Genomic DNA, 20,629 nt, shown 5'->3' on the forward strand with positions numbered 1-20,629 from the left:
TGCTACAGTAGACCTCCGGTTTAAAAAATGTTCTATAAAATGAATAGCTTACTTGGCCTTCTATTATGGGAGTTTTAAATTCAAAAACATGGAAAACTACAAGAATTAAATGTTTCTTGTAAATTTAGCTCTGAGTCGTTACAGTAGGCTGAAGAATATGAACATAAATTGCATACGATAATCCGGCCGGCCCCCTTTTTTGTTGCGTTCTTGTTGAGATTTTGGGATTGAATGGTAAATACAGCACCACGGACAGAGCACACAGCGGCGCCCAACCACAGCCGAGCGATGAACAATCCGCCAAGCGCATGAGCCAGCAACAGCACACAGCCGCGCTCAAATCCGTCTCTCTACTGGCGAGGACCAATAGCATCATATCAGCATCCCCACCATTCCCCCCTCCCCCAGTCTGTCTGTCATCACCGGAGCTGCAGAGAACCTGCGGATGCCTGCGTCAAGGCGTGCGGATTCTGCTTATTTATCTGAAAACTGATTCTTTTCATTTTCGGAATTTGTACATTTTTGTTTTTGAGGTAGGCTATACATTCCATTTGAGATGACCGAGATACCTCATTGAAGCTCAAAACATCAAAGGGTAACAGAAATATCAATAAACGGTATCATTGTATAATATTTGCCCTCAAAGCAAAACGCTTTAGTTGATCTAATTTTATACTAAGGCTATTCGTCATTAAAACAAATAATGCTGTCAGGGGGTTTTCAGGAAAGGCGGAATCAAACGTTCTAGAGACCGTGAAAAAAATCAGCACAAGTGGGGCTTTTTAGCGAAAAAATTTGGTGATATTTCACTGGTAGTGTCATAGTGGAATAACATTGATCCGTCTAAAACAAATATTTATAACGAATTTTGGTAATACATCGGTATTATTTCACAAACTGCAAAAATTCAGAACCTTGGACAGTGGCCGACATACGCCGCCGTTAAAGCCTGGAAATTGGTGCGGTCGGATTTAAAAGATCAAGAAAAATAACTGCAGAACTTTGTGGACTATTTGGATTCTGCAAGAAAGCTCAACCACTTTTTTAAATCTGTGAGTATTCAAGTATTTTATTTAGGTATTTATGTTCTTAAAGTCAATTCCTATTTAGGCTACTTCTGCCCTGAACTGAACTGCCGCAGGGAAATTGCTCCTCAGCCTATACGATTGATAATCTAATAAACAATGCCCAATTCGAAATACCTTACATATCAAAATATATTTGATTGCGGCTTGAATATGATGCGAGGGTAATGAAAGAATATGACCTTACTGAGAATTCCATTTTGCTGAAATAGCTTACTCTGTTGCTGTGGAGTGTGTGTGTATGAGTGTGTGCGCTTTAGCGGTGTTTTTCTTTTATAAAATTCTTAAGACCTAAATAACAGACCACTTAGACTTAACAATTTGGTTTATTAACGCAGATAATTTCCCCTTCCTAAGCCAATGGAATGAAAATGATACACAGAAGGCTACAGTATTACGATATTGTATTTTTTATTCACAAACGACCTCAGCTTGCGGCGTTTTACTCAGTTGGCTTCCATTTTATTAAACCGAGGCTTTATTGACCTTATTATGCTTTAATCCAAGTCGAGTCAGGTTCTATATTTGAAGTAGCCTACCGAAAAAGACCCCGATTTATCTGTAGTAGACGAGAATAGGCCTTCCAGAGAGGGTTTTAAAGACTCAATAACATGAACATCCGCGCATGAAATTCGGGATACTGAGACCTAAAATACAAAACTAACCTATATGTAGCTTAGCCTGCTGCGTCATAGCATAGCCCACCGATGATAACCTTATAGATAGCCAAGTGCAAAAAAGGGGGCTATTTTTCGAGAAATATATAGATTTCCATAGACATAGGTCATATTTCCCTGCAAGATACGTTAGTGGATCAGAGATCTCATTGACAAGAAATTACAGTTAACAGTCGCCTATAACACAAAAAAGTCTCCTATCTTAAATCATATGTTACATTTAAACAACAGGCCATGTTAAAAAAACAAACACATTTTTTAAATCAATCATAATGTCATATTAAGGCTCAGGACACGACGTCACAAATATTTATTTAGGGTCATTGCAGACACCTAACTCTAAAGCTCTGTCATGTTCACTATCTTGTCCTCCGGTCTCCGTGGTTACGGCGAGTTCCGCTGGATGTCAAAACTGAGCATGAGGTCTGATTTGGCGGAGACTGACCAATAATTAGATTCTTATGAGTACATTGTTTACATGAAAACAGGAGCTGTTAAATGCCCCAGAATGTTTTTGATATTTTGATATTGGGTCTCTCTGCAGACAGTTAGAGAGCTAATTATTTATTCTTATGCCAGTTCTCTTGAAAACTTAGTTGAAAACCACCAGGTAGACGCCATATTTATTTTAAAATTGTGTGCTCCTTTCCACAGCTTCAATGATTGCAATTCACAAAAGTAATGAAAAGAAAGAAATTGAAGGAAAAATGGTACTGGGTAATTTTGTTCCTTTAAAGCAACCAATGTGCTTTGTGTTTTCAAAATAATTCACATGCTATATAGAAAACCCATATATAAAAACACAGGCTATAGTTATCTACGTTCCATTCTTATTAAATTCTTTAAGAGTAACTGAAAATGGTTCTATACTGCATTGAAATACTCTTGAAAAATAGATCAAATGTGAATCAGTGAATGTGATCAGTTATCCTTTTTTTATTCTTAACATTGTTCAGGCACGAAGAGAAAGAGAAAGCATAAAGCCCCTCTCCACAGTGTTCTCAGAGTTCTTCCTGGAGACTGGCTTGACAAGTTTTGGGCACCTGAGAGGAACTGGCCCTCATAGGTGCCTGTTCTTGAAAGCAGCCAAGGCAGGATCTCTTTTGTCCTCCTCTAATCCAGCGAGGCTTGTGCACGCCACCTGCCTGCCCCCCCACTCCCCGCCGCCATGGGCACCGTGCTCTCTCTGTCCCCCAGCTACCGTAAGGCCGCGCTTTTCGAGGATGGGCCTGCCACAGTGGGACACTACACAGCCGTGCAGAACAGCAAGAACGCGAAAGACAAGAACCTCAAGCGCCACTCGCTCATCAATGTGCTGCCGTGGAAACGCATCGTGGCCGTCTCAGCCAAAAAGAAAGGCTCCAAGAAGGTGCAGCCCAATGCCACCTACCAGAACAACGTCACCCACCTCAACAACGAGAACCTGAAGAAGTCGCAATCCTGCGCCAACCTCTCCACCTTCGCCCAGGACTCCGCCGCCCCCGCCCTTTCTGGCTCCAAGACCTCCGGCAATGTGGCCTCCTCTGTCAAGAAGGCTCCCCTGGGTGGCTCCACCGCCGCCCCCGGCACGCCCAAACGGGTGATCGTTCAGGCCTCCACCAGCGAGCTCCTGCGCTGCCTGGGCGAGTTCCTCTGCCGGCGCTGCTACCGGCTCAAACACCTGTCACCCACTGATCCCGTCTTGTGGCTGCGAAGCGTGGACCGCTCTCTGCTGCTCCAAGGCTGGCAGGATCAGGGCTTCATCACACCGGCCAATGTGGTCTTCGTCTACATGCTGTGCCGCGACGTGGTCTCCTCGGAGGTGGCCACAGAGCACGAGCTGCAGGCCGTGCTGCTCACCTGCCTCTACCTGTCCTACTCCTACATGGGCAACGAGATCTCCTACCCGCTCAAGCCCTTCCTTGTGGAGAGCTCCAAGGAGGCCTTCTGGGACCGCTGCCTGTCAATCATCAACCTAATGAGTGCCAAGATGCTGCAGATCAACTCCGACCCGCACTACTTCACCCAGGTCTTTGCCGACCTCAAGAACGAGAGCCAGAAGGAGGAGGAGAGGAGCCGTCTGCTCATTGGCTTGGACCGGTGAGGCCTGGTGGGCTGGAGGTGGTCAAAGGATGGCCACCGGCGGGGCAGCAGTCTGCTCTCATCTGGCATTTCTCAAAGGTGATACGTATCGTGTGCTATGGGAGATTGTGCACTGGACCTTGTTCACTAGATATAGTTCATCTAGGACGCAAAATCCAAATCCGATCCCATGCTCAGGTCTTTTTGAAAGGGACAATTATGAAACCTTCTTAGATGAATTTTCTGATATTGTGCCTCTAAGGCTAAAAATCCCCTAATTAAGAAAGGTTGAATTGGTGTGACAATAATAATAACCCCATACCAGTCATCTGGCAAGACTGAAGCAATCAAGTACCATCTCTATCATCTTTTTATTTGAGGAAGCAATAGCAGCAATGTGAGACGTGAATTTCCTAATGAGGCTTGTGGAGAGGGATATCAGGGCAGGGTGTTATGGGCTGCAAAATTGCTCAGAGAATTGCAGGAAGACAGAGGCTAAAGTCCAGTCTGTATCCACTCAAAATTTAACTGTATTTCAGAAATTTTGAAAGAAGTCATCAATACAGAGATATATACCTGCTATCAATACAAAAAAATCTTAATTAAGCATGTTATCAGAGTTCATTTTCAGGTCAGAGATGAAAGTATGACTAATAAGCAAAATAATATTTAAAACAGCAAGATTATCTAAAATAAATTAATACCCCCCAAATGGCATACATTTCCAGAGCCTCTTAGTTGTGAATGAGTATTGAGCCACAACCTAATGAAATGCCAGACTTGAGCAGATTCTCTGTTCCTAATACATATACATATATATATATATTATACATAAAATACACTTAGTTATTAAAAACGACAAACTAGACAAAAGACAAGAAAAGAAGAAAATACACACACACACACACACACACACACACACACATAAAAAAGATATGTCTGCAGCTCAGAATGTGGAAAGGACTGCAGACACTGTTGTGTCTCTTGTCACAAGACCCTTGACGGGTTGAAGGACTGCGCTACCCTATCATGAGAGCCGGGGGGAGGGGCTGGGGATTGATTGACGTATTGGTGTCATACGTGACTGGATTACCACCGACATTGCAGATGACTGGTCCATTGCAGCAGTGGTCTCTGCCTGCCTGAGACCTGGAGATGCTGAGCTCTTCTGCTCCTGACTGCAGTGGGGTGTGATGATGAGGCCTGACAGTACCGCACACATGCAGCTCCTCGCTGGTGCACAATGGTTTACCACCGAGGTGCATGTGCGTGTGTGCGTTTATGTGTGGGCATATATGTATGGGTCAACCAGTGATAAAACAAAAAGTGCAAATACTTGTGCGTGAGGGAGTGGAAGTGAGGGATGGGGAGAAATGGCAGATGAAAAAATAATGACTGAAGGGGGAAGCATGGCTTATATTTGGGATGTCACAAGAATGGTTATCTTTCCATGTCCAGCTCAAGTGTTATTGATGTCCAACTTTATTTTCTGGGGAAGGAATGCATCCTTTTCTGATTTCCTCAACAGGCTAATGTCTGAGGTTTATTTATTAATAGCATTAATTTATTTTCAGGAGGAGCTCCTTACACACATTAAAAGTCAACTGGCATTTTCAGAGGGCAACAGTTTCTTTGCGCACTCTTTCCCATTACATTTTCAGCCAAGGATCCAAGGTGCATTTAGAGAGCACTTGATTATCTGGTTATGATTTCTAAGACTAGTTATTTGTCTGATTGGGATTTTACTTAAATCTAGTATGAAATCATTTTGAAATCCCCAAAGAAATTCAAAAGACAGATGTAACACCAGTGCCAAACCTTCGAGGAAAATCCAGTGAATCTAAAAATAAAAACTCTTAAGGTCTGTAAATTCTGAAATGAATACATTGACAGCATACAGTTTATTGAATTCACGAAAAAATATTTAATATTTAAATACTTTCCTTGTGAATGAAATGACAAAAATTGTAGAATAATAATTTTATCATCAGTAACAAAAACAATCATTAACAAAATGTGTTAGAGAAAGACTGTTAGTAAGAAGTAGTACATTCAACAGATGGGAAAGACGATAGTGTTGAGATCAATGTATTTGAATTGGTGGGAATTTTGTATTTTAGGGCAACGCAACAGCAGATCTATCAAAATTGGAAAAGAGGATGGAAGGATCATAGGTGTGCGACAGCCTGTATAACAATATGAGTAAGGCACATATTCAACTATGATGAGAACATCAGTGATGTGTTGAAATTGGAGTGAGTCATATGGGGTGCTGGTGTATAGGAGGACAGATAGTTTCACCTGGGGGAACATTTCAGAAGAGGGCAGTCAAGTCTCCCCAGACTATGTAATCACACACTGCCTTTTCCTGTTTGCTGTTTGAGTACATTGGATTAAATGTCAGGAGTCGTGCAGGGAAAGTTCTTGTCAACTGCTGTAGGGAAAAGCAAGTTTACAATCTGTTTGGAGTCCATATGACAACGGGAAGACCGTTGTTTGGTAGGCCAACCACCACCGCCTCCTTGAATCTCATCTCCCATAGGAGATTTTGGTACTGTCTGTGTGGAAACTAGAATCAGAATGTGAGAATATCCCCTTCTTTGAGGAAACAAACACCAAAAAGCAGAAAGTATTCCAGAGACTGTGAACTGCTGCCAGCTCTCTGCGACACAGCTTTCAAGGGGAAACTGAGGAGCTGCCAAGATGAAAAGGAACAAACGCCACAATCAACAACAAAAAGGAACTAAAAAAAAGTATTCAATAAATATTTATTTGCCCGCTTTCTTATGACGTCAACGGTGATCAATTGTGCATGCTTTTTTTCAATAATTGTGTCTTTAGATTTTCTTTCAGGAAATGACAAATGGTGACAAATATATGCACATGTTGGTTACATTTTTTTTTTCTCTCTGATGTTCCGTGCTTAAAAAAAACAAACATTTGATGCAAGTCGTCCCTGGATACTGCGTCATTGTGCTCTTTTCTTATCTTCTGCATTGGTTCTTCAAAAAAAGAAAAAAAAAAAAGAAACTAGAGACAAACATTGGACACTGGAGACAGACATTGGACACGTACTGCATACAAGTGTCTCTGTGCCCTGTTAAATTGGCGTGCCATCCTCATGAAACGTGAAGGAGACAAATCTCCGTCATGCTCAAGAACTGACCCTGCACTACGAGTTTACAAAGGCTTGAGAAGTTGAGGACATGGTCGACAGCTGTGTTGTTCCATAGGGACAAAACAGGGACACACACTTTACTTTGTTTTGGGATTTTCTCTCGAGAGACAGCAGGACTTGAGAGGGAGCGGGGGGTGGGGGGGGGGGGTCTTGGGGTAAAAACAGGGGACTCTGGAACCATCCACCTGAAGATGTGGCTACCCCGATTCACTACAATGTGCCAATTTTTTTCACTTGCAACACTAAGTAGTTGATTAAGAAATACTTTTCAAAAGCTTAAAAAAACAAAAAAAGGTAACTGTTCATTTTTTCTCTTGGTTCTTTTGTGTATCTTGTTGCGTACATCTTTGTTGATCAAAAAAACAGTGTTATTAGATGATTAAAAAGGAGATGCACTCTCAGTGACTGCATGTGAGTGTGTGTGCGTGCGTGAGAGAGTGTGTTTGTACAGAAGAACGTGATAGGCTTATCTCACGGGGACAGGGGAAGAAAAGACTAGGAGAGATGGGTTGTTTTAAACGGAGGTTGGGAATATTTGGGGATGGATTCCGACTGGTGGGAGGGGGTGGGAACAGGGCGTTGAGCTGTTATGATTGTTTACTTTTAAAAAAGCCCTCGCTGTAACTGAACCTTTTTTTGGTTTCTGCTTACTTTTATTTATTTTTGTACTGTGATGGAAAATAAAATGCACTGATCGTTCATGGCGCACAAAAGACTGGCTCCATATGTGTCTTCGATGTCCAGAGCAGGCACAAAGTTCAGTGATCTTTGATGACCTGTCAACAATAAAACACAGTAATACCATTGGGAATAAATCTTTTTTTTTTTTTTACAGCCGGTGGTAAGGATATTCAACTGACATCAAACCAATAGATATATGTTATATTACCTATTTACATTAATATTACCTCTTCACAATAATATTACCTGTTTACATTAATGTCAGTTGAAACACAACACGTTGCTATCGGATCCTCTAGTCTTATCAAAAATGACACAGGCCATGCAAATTTCTTACATGAGCTCTTTATTGACCAGTACAGCAATGAGCCAGCATTACAGAGCCTTTAGATACAAGTCACCATTGCATGATGAAATAGAGCATACACCAAAGACATTTCTGGAAAAATGCTAGGCAGTCCAAGTATAATTTTGCTGTTCTTCACAGAAAGCAAAAGGCACAGGGGCTTTGTCGCACCTGCTGGAGGAAGAAGCTCCGCCCATTTAGTACTGGATCACAAAATGTACAACAGACTGCATAGTCTTCATTGGTAAAGCATTTGTTGGAAGTGCGTCCTCTCACATACCAAGCTGGAATGGGAAGCAAGCTCATCTGGATTACTGTGACTTCCATATTTATTTATTTTTTAAAACAAAACAAAAACAAAACATGCATCAGAAATAATGTATCAGAAGCCCTGCATGCACAGCTTTGGGTAAATTCCCATCAATAACTGATTCAGCATCAGTTTACAAACCTGCTCCTAATGCAAACAACTATGCAAAAAACTGACACAGGGTCAGTTCCTGGGGTTCAGCTTCATCCACCACTGCTCACAAGGATTACAGTACAACAGCAGGTTGATGGTAGAGTGCTATCACCTTGGTGAAAGAATGCACAGAAAACCTGGGGTAACTCCTTTTGGCAGACTGACATGTTTTTTAACTGGGAATGTTACATAAGGGTATGTTTTAATACATATGGAGCTACTACATTAAAGGCCAATTCCAATATCCCTGTGATTTTCCTGACAATGGGCCTCATTCACAAAACGTTTCTTAAATTATTCTTACTTTTGTTCATAAAAATTTTGCTATAAAAAACCAATATGAAACATGTGCAGCCGTTTGTTTTTGTGTATGAGATAATGCTGACAGTTTTTTATTTATTTATGTGCAATCCTGTTCATGTATTAGTATAAGGAAACAGCCTTGAACAAATATAGATTTAAAAAAAAAAGATGAAAGTCAACATATTTGTGGAAAAGTTCTTACAGTTTACGATCAAATATGATCGTACACATGTTTTGTGAATGAGGCCCAATGATTATAAAAGATTCATATTCTAGTATCTCCTAGTATTTAGAATAAAAGCTGACTCACCGGGAGGAGGGACCTAAAGTGGCCATTTGTAATAACGAAAAATGCTGGCATCATCACAACTTGGAGGAATTAAGTTGAAGGGCAAATGCATTCAGTTGGGCGGCATTGAAAAACAGCTGCTCCAGAGCAGATTTTCTTTTTGCATTCAACATTAGAAAATCAAAAGAATAATAACAACAAAAAATTTAAATAATTGGAATAAAAAACATCCACTAATCAATACTGGAAGAATTCAGGACAAAGCCTAGAGCAATCATTAAAAAACAAACAAAAAATTCTAAGGGTTTCAAATCAGGTCAACATTATATTCACACAGTTTTTGTTTCCATGAAAAGAAATTATGATCCCTGTGATTTGGTCCAATCACTGTCCTTAAAGAACAACCATTATGAATATATTACATAAATATGTCAAATACAAAATTAGGCACATATCATTAACAAGCATATATATACACACTGTATGCAATTTTCCCTTTAGCGTGCAGGTAGCATATATTTACTATGAAAATCTAGTCTAAAATCATCACATATACCTTTAATATGCTTACAAAAAGGCTGTTAGCCGTTAGCTATTGGCCATTACGAAAAGAATTATTTGTTTTGAAGGCACTCAGGTAAGAGAAAAGACAGGAAGTCTGGCTACCCAGTAGGAAACAGAAATATTGATTTCCACAGAGAACAGCATTGAGACAAGGTTTGGAGGCAACTTGCTCCACCAATTAAAAAAAAAGAATCTTTCTCATGAGAGAAGGCCCTCTCAGCAATATTTTCAGCAGTGACTTACATTAAATCTCGATTGATTCAGGCTCCAATTCGGCTGTCTGGTTTTCATACCGCAGGTGATAGATCTGTCAAGGATCCTGCCACAGTAATCATGCAGTACCTGAATATTTTGAAAATATTTGGCTGGAATGTACCTGTTAAGCATCACTGTGCGAATGTGCTAAATAAACTTGGTGTAAAATGGAAATTAAGAAACCAGTATGAAAACTGCTGTTGTCAATGGACAGTAACATATTGAAACCTGCTCTTTCTGTATCGTCCTGTCAGTAAAGGTGTTTATGGAACACGATTGGAACACATGGCTGAGGGTGGCCTCTATTCTCCTGTCTTACTGGCCATGAGCATCTGGGGCCCTGAGATGCTCTGCCCCTCTAGAGGGTCTGAAGCACCGAGCCACTGCCTGAGCCACGATCCAAGATCTGAGCCTCTGCCACTCAGGCAAGGCATGACATCGCAGTGTTGTCAGGCCCATCCCATGCTCCACTGCAGCGTTCTAGAGGCTTCCGCATTACTCTATCGCAGGCGAGGCGTCTGCCAATCAGACTCCACGGGACGTCTGGCAGCCGCCATTACGGTGCGCTCATCGTCCAGCTCTGCAGCTTTGATGTGGGCTCTCTTCCCCAGCTCGAGGGCGCAAGGGGTCATGTGATCGAAGCCTGTCCTCGCAGGACGCCAGCTTACGCTCAGCGGGGCTCCGAGCCAAGCCTCACGCAGAGACGGGAGGGGAAGGCAGAGCTCCGCTTAGTTCTCAGGAACATATCTTTCCCCAAACACGCAAACATCAACCAACTGCGGGGGCGTCCATTTCAGGTTAGCTAGCTGTTCGGCTATATTTCATTGATGGCTACTTCGGTGAGAGCATTGTAACTTTGGGCTGTTCATTTTTCCAGATTATTTTAACTGTACGACCTCAATCTTTCACCAATCTTTCTTCCAGGAAGTTATACTTTACGGTGAGTTGTGTATGTATGTATCAGCACATAAATGAAGGGGTGATAGCGAGCCTGGAGATTAAAAGGGGGGCCCCCTGGGGGCCACGTGCCACTAGCATAGCCCTCCATGTGTGAGCCAGTGCACACAACCTGTCCGCGCTCTGACATCACTGCGTCTCACTGAAGATGGCTCACACCCCCAGTCTCATAACACTCACTCTAGTGCTGCCAGAAGCACTGCGTGGATTCATTAGTGAACGACGCAACACGAGGTGCGGCAGGTTCTGGTGAGTGCTCAGTGTGTCGTTTTCAAGTGGAGAGGCTTCGATCAACCGAAGACGCGCAGATGACAGTCACCAGGCCCTGGTTCAGAGTGACTTTCTCTTTTCTCCCGAATGCAGAGATAAATAATGGATTTCACAGAGGCTGCAGTTTGCCACTTTCTCTTCTCTGCCGGAGTCGTTCAAACTAGGCCATGCGCCCTGGGAGCTCCGCATCAAAGCGAGCTGCCACCGCTCCAGTCGGATTTGAGTCAATGCCGCGCACACATGCACCCACACTGCGGCACAGCCGGGCGAGATGATCAGAAGGACAAAATAAAAGATAAATAAGTTTAAAAAACTATATTTTTGAGTTCAGGACTCAGACCCGGTTCTTAATTAACAGTGACAAATGCAGGAAAACTGTTCCTGGTTTGATTTATTGAATTCTCTTATCCCTGACAGATTCTGATGGCCACCAAGGGCAAGACTGTAGTGTTCAAGGTTTTTCAGAAGGCCAAACAACACCTAAAGTTATGACAATGTTTAAATGATATGCTAACAACGCTATCACAGTAGCCGTACAGTTAGAGGGAGTGTTTTAAATTGAACAATGTATCAGGAGTGAGTAATGGCTCTGACAGCTATCAACATGGAAATAAAGACAATTCACCTGTTTGTTTCATCACATTCTTTACATAATGTTTCAACAGAAGGACTGGCAAACTATCAAAGCCAACAAAAAGGTGTTCCAAACCTCTTCTGGTGCACGACTGCAGAACTCTTTGGTGGAATAGGTTCTAGATCATTCAAGCACAAGGGCTTGCTTAATGCAAAACAAGATTTCACTTACAGAGCAAATAAAGAATACGTCTGCTATTTTAGAAAACATCTTTTTTGGCTTGTAAAATGTACAATCGCTAAAACTTGGCAAACAGCGGAACTCTATCACGGTTAGTGGTGCTTTGCGGTCTGGAGCAAAATAGGCTGCTAAAATTAGATATGTAGGTTAAACGATGACTTTGCTGTGACGTACACGTTTCAAAGACACCCATTAAACAAGTAAATGGTCCTTCTTTACTCCGACAATAAGAGGACAGAAAATAACTCCTCCCACTCCTATTTCTATTGCCAATTAAACTGAAGCTTTTTGCAGGTCTCCCTGCACTGGAAACAGTAGAGCAGAAAGGGTGCCGGCAGATAATGAATGCTCCCTTCTCTTCTCAGTCCTGTGTTGCCCACTGACAGAGAGCCTGTGCTCCTCAAGTGCCACTGCGGCTACAAGAGATGCTAATTAGAGTCAACAGGCTCAAGAAAGCCTTTATCCATTGATACCAATGAGGATAATTCTCAGACGTGAGCGCTAGCCGAACATGAATGCTGACAGAGATTCTGCTATTCTCCGGCCTAAATTAAGCTGGTGGTCACATTACAAAGAGCATGTCCTGCAAGCTGGCTATCGGTTGTCATTAGTCTAAGATCTCTACTGTAATACAAATATAAATGTACCAAACTATGGTCATTGAAAGTACATCTGAACTAAAAATCTTGCATACATAATGGGAACGCATGAATATATACTATAAAGATATAGAAAAAAAGATACACATTTTAAATTAAGGCTCAATTAAGATTTTACTGCTCCTCTAAGAAGCAGTTTAAGGGTCTGAGGATGTGCTCAGCACATCCTTCTCAACATAAATCTGGGCTTAACGATGGACACTCTGCCACTGTAACAAGATGAACATCTTTGAAAGAGGTCATCATGCTTTTTCCATCAAAAATATGGTATATGGAAAAGCTATCCCCCACCTCCGCATGAGCACACACACACACACACACACACCCGTGCACACAAACACACAGACACACACCAGAACTTTGCAGGTGGATGTCAGGCAGGGTTAAGGCCCTGGAATGTACCGGTAAGAATACAGGCTGTGGTAAGATCCTTTCAAAAATAAACAAGAATGATTAAAATAAACCAGTACTGACGGAGGCAAACCTCACAACTAAAATGGCAGGAGGGTAAAAGGAGATGCAGGTGCTCCAAACTAACTATTCATGACTGAAATGAAAAGAAAACAATGATTCGCTTAGGATATGCATGTAGGGAGACACATCAGGTTGCTCCTTGAAGATGGAAACAATGTTCAATATTACATTCAAATGATGGGACAGTTTACTCTGATCTGGATGGGTTTTTAACTGAGGTTTCATGAAGAGCACCTGAAAGGGCAGACAAAAACCATTAATCCAACACACAGCCTACAGCTTTAAAGAATGTTTTCTCAAATCAATGAGAATGGAACCCATTTCTCACTTCAGAGGAACATTTTCATACTATTTCATAAAAACTGAAGCTTGCTGTTATTCTCAGAGAACCACGAGTTCCAGGAATTAAATGACTAATTATCTGTCATGGGATGAGCGTGCATATGCATGCTAAGGGGATATTACAGTTTATCTACTTCTAAATACATTTAGCCTAATAGTTTTAACTTGTGGACAGATCGTTCTCGCACCTAAAATTCTCCTTTGCGCTTCCGACTGAGGTCCTTTCCTTCAATATTTAACGTAAAACATATTTGGTATGGTTTCATCAAACACATTCTTCATATGATTTTCTTTTTTCGATTTTCTTTGTAATAATCGACTTATAGAACAGACTGAAACAAACAGAAATAATCTAGAAAAAACATCATCAAGCAGACCTGTCCCCAAAACTGGCCTACCATCGAGGTGCCCTGCCCCCAAAATCCTGGCGAAAGACCCCTTTGATCCCATCCCCCGTTAATTGCCTGGCACTGCCAGGATGTAGCCGGATCGGCTCTTGGTAAAGTCTGGCTGCGATTGGTTGATCTTGGTCTCCACAACGACGGTACACTTCCTGCCATGCATGCTGCACTGGATGGGGCTGACGATGTTCACCTGCAGCTTCCTCTTCTCACTGCAAAGAGAAGAGAAGGAGTGAGACTGATGCGATCAGGGGAGCAGCAAAGCTAAGGAAGCCTGTAGCGAGCCCTCCGTTTGCCCTCCCTCCACAAGGCAAACTTAGTTACCTCTTTGGTTCAGGACCAGTCCTGACTGTTACACCAGAAGGCTAATTAACAGACCTCATCCACAGCTCCAATGTCTCTTAATTGGGACTCCCAGGAGAGAAGGCAGTTAGGCTAATACTCTAATTAGAAACAGACATGGTGGCTGAAATATCTGGTTTCTGCGACCTAAATGTGGCAGTGGATTATCAGCATTTGACTCTGGAGTCTGCATTACTCTGATTCTTAACACTGTGGTGATGTCATTGGAATTATGGGACGTGGAATATCCTTCACACGTGGAATATGTGCGCATAATAGATGTCAATCTCTAATGCTGTATTCAGAACAGGATTGCAACATTAAAGATGAAGTGTGACCTGTTCAAGTAACTGCACTGAGTTCTTAAACTTCCAAGGGATATACTGTGGCATTCTGCTAAGAAAAACTAAAATATAGATGGACTTGTATGAGGATTATAATCAAAGATCTTAAAGCACATCAAAGAGTAAGGGAACCTCACCCCATTCAATATTAAACGGGATTTAGCAGATGATGCATGGCAGCAAATCTATGCATTTGACCATCCTCCACATACATAAACACGAAGGTGAAGATGAAAGAATTAATTAGACATTTTGAAAGCCTGATTGCAGTGCTGGTAGCATGGACATTTCCTGAAGACCCACAGCTTCTGGTGAAGGATTTCATTGGCGTTAATGAAAGCTGTGCCCTCAGTCACCGTCTGACTGGCACTCAGCATTATAGAGTCAGTCAGGGGAACGACTCTGTGATGGATGCTGCAAAGCTACACAGAGATAAGCTTCAAACCCAGAAGCCATTTAGGCTAGGGCACAACTTCCTGTTTCCTAGAGACTAGTTGTTAACATTCACCGAGCAAGAAGACAGAGGTTGAGCATCACTCTCTGTGTATTGTTGCTTGGATAGCCTGTGGCTTAAATACAAGATTAGCGACATCCAATCAATATAAATGGTCAAGGATAATGGAAGAGAGAGAAGTGCCCCCCCCCCCCCCCCCCTTCAGATTCAACTCTAAAGTGGCTAAGATTTTAGCTATGTGCTTGTCAGCTTGCGTTAGGCTTTCCTGTTCAATGGGCATTTTTCACCCTTTTCTCTCTCAGAGGATCAATACAGGCGAAACAGGGATTAGCCAGACGGATGGAGGTGAAGAGGGAGGGAGGAAGAGGTAGAGAGAGAGACAGTAGCATGTTACTTAGGAGCAACCAAAGTAAAAAGGCAAATGCTCTACAAGCACAGACTGGTACTATGATACGATACATAGCTAAATTAAAATGACAAAAGTAAATTGATACATAATACAAAGTGTCCTTAAGTATGCAATTGTGTAATATCAAGAGTCATCCCATCAGATTTGTTTACCTTTACAGTGAACTATTGGCACAGCTGAGCCTATACTTGAGGGAATGGTTGCTTAAAGATGCATCATTAGTTGCCCTTAGAAACTTAAAAACAAGGTCATGCAGGTACACATACAGAGAACTTGTGCGGGCTGAAGAAAGCACTGGTGGATCATGAGAGTGGGCAGAAGCACCCCATATGAGTTCTGCCTCAGTCAGCAGCGAGGATGAGACTGCTAAACCATTTCCCTGAGTGAGAGCATGTGCAATGCTGATGGCGGGATTCACCCACAGTTAGGCCTCCATAAGTAGGACTCTAAACTAAGGCCAGGGTCCCTGGTGAGATTAAGAACCAATAGAAAGCCAGAAACGTAGGGGAAACATGAAAAATATTTCAAAAGACAATGACAGAACGGATGGTACTATGTTCACCTTGGAATTTGATTGTGCAACATCCAGTTATGGTTACAGATCAGGCTTCCAGTTGGAGTATTTATTATAAAAAATATTCCACGGCTGTCCTCATTTAATAGGGAAATCACTGTAATATTACAGCAAAGGGAAAACAATGCTAATATCTGGTGACTAGACAATTCACCATAACAAAGGCTGCTATGTAAAGCCATGTGCAAAAAGAATAACAAAGCATTTCTCAAATGCTGTTTATACTCCTACATGCTCACCTTGGTCCAGTACGTGTGTGTCTATACATTACAACAGAAATGTGTGCCATGGGGCTCCTGGTTACTATAGCAACCCACTGAACCCTTCCATCTGTCATGGTTACCCGTTAGCCAATGGGACGCTTCCATCGATACATGTTTCTCCCTCCCTTTCCAAAGCTGCATTGTTACTCTCTCTTTCTCTCTCTCTCTCCATATATCCCATTTGCTGATGTGAGCCACATGGGTCTTATCACACTTAGGAGTGACTGGCAGTGGCAATCTCTCCCCATTTTTACCCAGAAATCCCTGCCCTTTAAGACACACCGGTAAATACTGACTGCCCCTATGCTACTGGTCTCTCTCCACCCCTTGTCTCTTCACCCCACCCTCTCCCTCAATGTATTTCACCTTTATTTCCAAGTCACAAAAAAAGGAAGGCAGGCCACCAAACCCTACATTTACCAATTCTCTCCTGCGTTGTGGTTGAAGGAACATTTAGACTGTGGTTTAGCACTGGGGGCATAAACACCACCTTAGTCAACTCAAATACACTGAAGTTTTAAAGCCATGCCTTGCTTTGATTGTATGAGATGATTCCAGGATAGTCTCATTTGTATCACATATGTACAGAGATACATTTTGTAAGCTATTTTACCGCAGCTCTTCCTGCAGTATGGCCTCATGAAAAATGTGTTCAAAATGCAGATGGTAAGTGGACAATAATTACACTACACTTTTCACATTGGCAGGTGTAGAGGTGGGTCTTTGTCATGCCCCTGGCTTTGTGTGCCCTTCACACCAGGCAACTATCCTCACTGCCCTATAATCCATGTTCTCTCCCTCTCATTCTCTCTCTATCTCGCCTTCTCTCTCTCTACTAATGAGCTTAGTGTTACTGGCAGGTAGAGGGATGGCCACACCTATATCTTGGCATCAAACCTGGGTGTGCATGACATCATCCTTCTCTGGACCACCAACTCATTTGAATCAAAAGTAAAGCCTCGGTGTGTATCGTAACTAATACTGAGTTATGGAGACTCGGTAACAAGTCCTGGTGTGTAACCTCTTTTTAAAATGAATGTCCGTGCTCTGAGCGCACAGGGGCAGAAACACAACCACCTTTCCAGGACCCTGTAAGGCCAAGCAGAGGGATGGATGTCTGTGCTGGGAGCATTGCTAATGTGGCAAATTATCCATGATTTACCGTCTCTGAACCACCAATCAACAAATAAGAGGGGCCTTGAAATGTCACGTCACATCATAGACAGACCGACACTGTGCACTAAATATACACCAGGAAAAGATCTCTATGTATTGTAGAGTTTCTTGGAATGACGCTAAATGTTGAAGAGAATCCATCAAGCAGCTCATTGTATTTGCAACTGTACGTCTAATGTTCGCTCTAGAATGAGTCCTCCAAACGCCACGTCCAGCCCTGCTACCAGCAATGGCACAAGGCGTGCACTGAGACCAGGGTTAAAAGCAATGGGGCCAGATGCCCAGAGCCAACAATGCGCGCACTGATTCCGAGCGGGACTGAGAATCATTCAGGAGGCAGAGGAAAGCTTAAGGAGACCAACAAATCCCAAATCCATACCAATCCCTTGATGTGAAATTACAGCCCTGCAGAGTTAAAAGAAACAGTTTGGTGCTGGTATACTTAAAAAAGAAAAGAAAAAAGGGAGACCCCCCCCCCCCCCCCAAATCTCACTCCCCGCTTCCTTTCTCAAAACCAGCTACATCCTGGGTGCCTGAACACTGTGAAAAGACCAGCCTCTCATGATCAATAGTTTGCATGTGTAGATATCCCTGTCCCCCTGCACAGAGGAATGAAGGGTTGAGAGGGAGGAGAGAGGACCAAGATCATCCACAGAATATTTTCCATCACATACACAAAAATCCCTATGGCAATCCTCACACAAAGAGCTTTCAATCCTAAAATACTCCATTCTAATGAAGGCATGTCCCTGCAAGGCTGTCAGGAATAAGCCAAGCTGGGCAGAATTTAGCAAATGGTTTTTATTAGCTGCGTTTCAGCTTACAGGGTTTTGGGATTACTGCCCTCTCTACCACAATCATATAGCCCAAAGAGTTCCCCATATTTCTTGTTCTCAAAATGTCACAAATACAATTGAGTATAAGCTGATAACTGTTGGTTCGGTCAAATTCTTTGCTCTCCTCAGAAAGACCTTCTGGTCCACCTCTTGCACACATGAACCCCCGTTTCATTAGTTTCATTATTCGCTGTCAGACCACAGACCCTATTTTCAGACCAGTGTCAAATCAATGTGTACCTAAAAAGAATGGGAAGACACAGGAACACTAAAACACAGCCCGCCAACCTGTACAATCTCAAATAAAACATACAGATGGGCTTTGGGCAGCACGTTCCTCTGAAACTACTGATCTTATTAACAGCTACCTCTACAAAACTGTTCTTGAATGCTCAATGCACTTTTCCTCATGGATCAGCAACAGCATCTGCAGTCAGTGGACTCTGAGCCCAAGAGCAGAACTCCTCCACCTGGGCCCCCAGGTTTACGGCGCTCGCACCTGCGTCGGAATGTGGGGGCTGAAGCCGCTACATCGCACCTCCTACCCGCAGCAGATCATTAGCAACACTTATGTAAAGATGCATCTCATTAGAAGCATGGCGCAGGGCTAACAACATCTCTCCAGCAGTTTCAGGTAAGCGGGTACTGTAATCTCAGCGCGTCCGGTTCCACCAACGTAACAGAAATGCGGTAATGCAAATGAATACAGCTAAACAGCAGGCTGCCAGCTAAAAATAACCATCAGAAATGTGAGAATGAAATCATCTTTATAAAATTGGTTGCAAAAAAACAAACAAACAAACAAAAAAAAAACTTTAGTGCAGCAGCCTCCTTCCCTAGCCCCCACAACAACCCAAAAAAAGAAACAACCCGAAAAAAACAAAGAAGAAAAACAACGCACAGCCGATGAAAGCCTCCGCATCCGATCTCTATTAAGCCGCGGGTGAGAGGCGAATCCGTAGCCGATTTCTTCCATTTGCCTCCCCTCTCTCTTTCTCTCCCCTTTCCTGATTTTTAAATACAGGGGGCTAAATTCTCAAGGAAGAGATTACAAAGTAGGTCATTTATGAAAAAGGAGGGGGTACGGTTGCGGCAAAGAAAGTATTTAATCCCCCCCACTCCCAACAGCCCGCAGATTACAGTGAAACTGATTCTGGGGGGGGGGGTGGGGGGGAGCGAGCCTAGCGCCGCAGCTGAGGGGTGCGCTGCCAAAAAGCAGCGCCGAATCAGCGGGCGAGATGCCATGGCTCTCATTTCCTTTCTGTCCCGCAGCCTGGCCCGGGTCGATCACGTAGGTGGGGCTGCAGCCAAATGGGACTGAAGCAGGTGGGGTGGGTGGGGCTGAATGTCTGCTTCATGTCGAAGGGAAGACCCCTTTGATGTGAAAGCGCCATTTTGTGGGTTTGAAGTCACCGCTATTGTGCCCCCGAGACACTTCATTAGTGCGGACAGGTTTCTTATATACAGTCTGTTGTGTTAACATCATATACATCATACAGAACCAAAAGCCTGTCTCATTGCACTGCAGCGGTTTCCGTTATAGGTTTGTAGCTCTGCTAATTGAAGCCCTTCTGCAATTTGCTCTAATATCAGCTGATCCTTTGAGAGGCAGTCAGGAGTTGAGTTACTTCTCATTTCCTGAGCTTACTGGAGACTTACCCCAGCAGAAGGCACAGACTGCTGAGAATGCGACCTGAGAAGTTTTTAGCCCAGCAGTGTGTGCTGAACAAACTACAGCTGTATAAAGTCTGCAGTTAGGCTTCAGGTGTATCAGTGTGCAGTTAAGATTGCAGCTGCGTCAGGGCACAGTTAAGACTGCAGCTGTATCAGTGTGCAATTCAACTACGGCTGTGTTAAGTGTGCATTTAGATTGCAGCCGTATCGGTGCACAGTTAAGACTACAGCTGTATCAGTGTGCAGTTAAGATTGCACCTCTATCAGTGCACAGTTAGGATTGCAGCTGTATCAGTGAGCAGTTAGACTGCAGGTGTATCAGAGTACAGCTGTATAGGTGCGCAGTTAAGATTGCAGCTGTATCAGTGTGCAGTTAAACTGCAGGTGTATCAGAGTGCAGCTGTATCAGTTCGCAGTTAAGATTGCAGCTGTATCAGTGTGCAGTTAGACTACAGCAGTATCAGAGTGCAGCTGTATCGGTGCACAGTTAGACTGCAGCAGTATCAGAGTGCAGCTGTATCAGTGCGCAGTTAGACTGTAGGTGTATCAGAGTGCAGCTGTGTAAGTGTGCAGTTAAGATTGCAGCTGCGTCAGGGCACAGTTAAGACTGCAGCTGTATCAGTGTGCAATTCAACTACGGCTGTGTTAAGTGTGCATTTAGATTGCAGCCGTATCGGTGCACAGTTAAGACTACAGCTGTATCAGTGTGCACTTATGATTGCAGCTGTATCAGTGTGC

At 43.0% G+C, this 20,629-nt stretch overlaps 2 protein-coding genes across 3 annotated transcripts in view; one reads left to right on the top strand and one right to left on the bottom strand.

The window, feature by feature from the left end:
• The first annotated feature begins 245 nt into the window (after positions 1-245).
• LOC118220143 (cyclin-dependent kinase 5 activator 1-like) lies at positions 246-7,700 on the top strand. 2 transcript variants are annotated; one of them, XM_035403802.1, is made up of 2 exons: positions 246-533; positions 2,719-7,700. In XM_035403802.1, the coding sequence occupies exon 2, from the start codon at positions 2,931-2,933 to the stop codon at positions 3,843-3,845; it is 915 nt and encodes a 304-aa protein (XP_035259693.1). In that variant the 5' UTR covers positions 246-533; positions 2,719-2,930; the 3' UTR covers positions 3,846-7,700. The 2 variants fall into 2 exon arrangements, with proteins under 2 accessions (XP_035259693.1, XP_035259692.1); XM_035403801.1 differs by lacking the exon at positions 246-533 and adding an exon at positions 606-1,052.
• A 311-nt stretch (positions 7,701-8,011) lies between these two features.
• The window catches only part of myo1d (myosin 1D), a 93,044-nt gene continuing 80,426 nt past the window's right edge, over positions 8,012-20,629 (bottom strand). Inside the window, exon 22 of the mRNA XM_035403756.1 lies at positions 8,012-14,031. Coding sequence (XP_035259647.1) covers positions 13,875-14,031 — 157 coding nt within the window. The 3' untranslated portion in view covers positions 8,012-13,874. The remainder of the gene's footprint in view (positions 14,032-20,629) is intronic.

Source organism: Anguilla anguilla, chromosome 2 (assembly GCF_013347855.1).
Source record: "Anguilla anguilla isolate fAngAng1 chromosome 2, fAngAng1.pri, whole genome shotgun sequence".
NCBI lineage: Eukaryota > Metazoa > Chordata > Actinopteri > Anguilliformes > Anguillidae > Anguilla > Anguilla anguilla.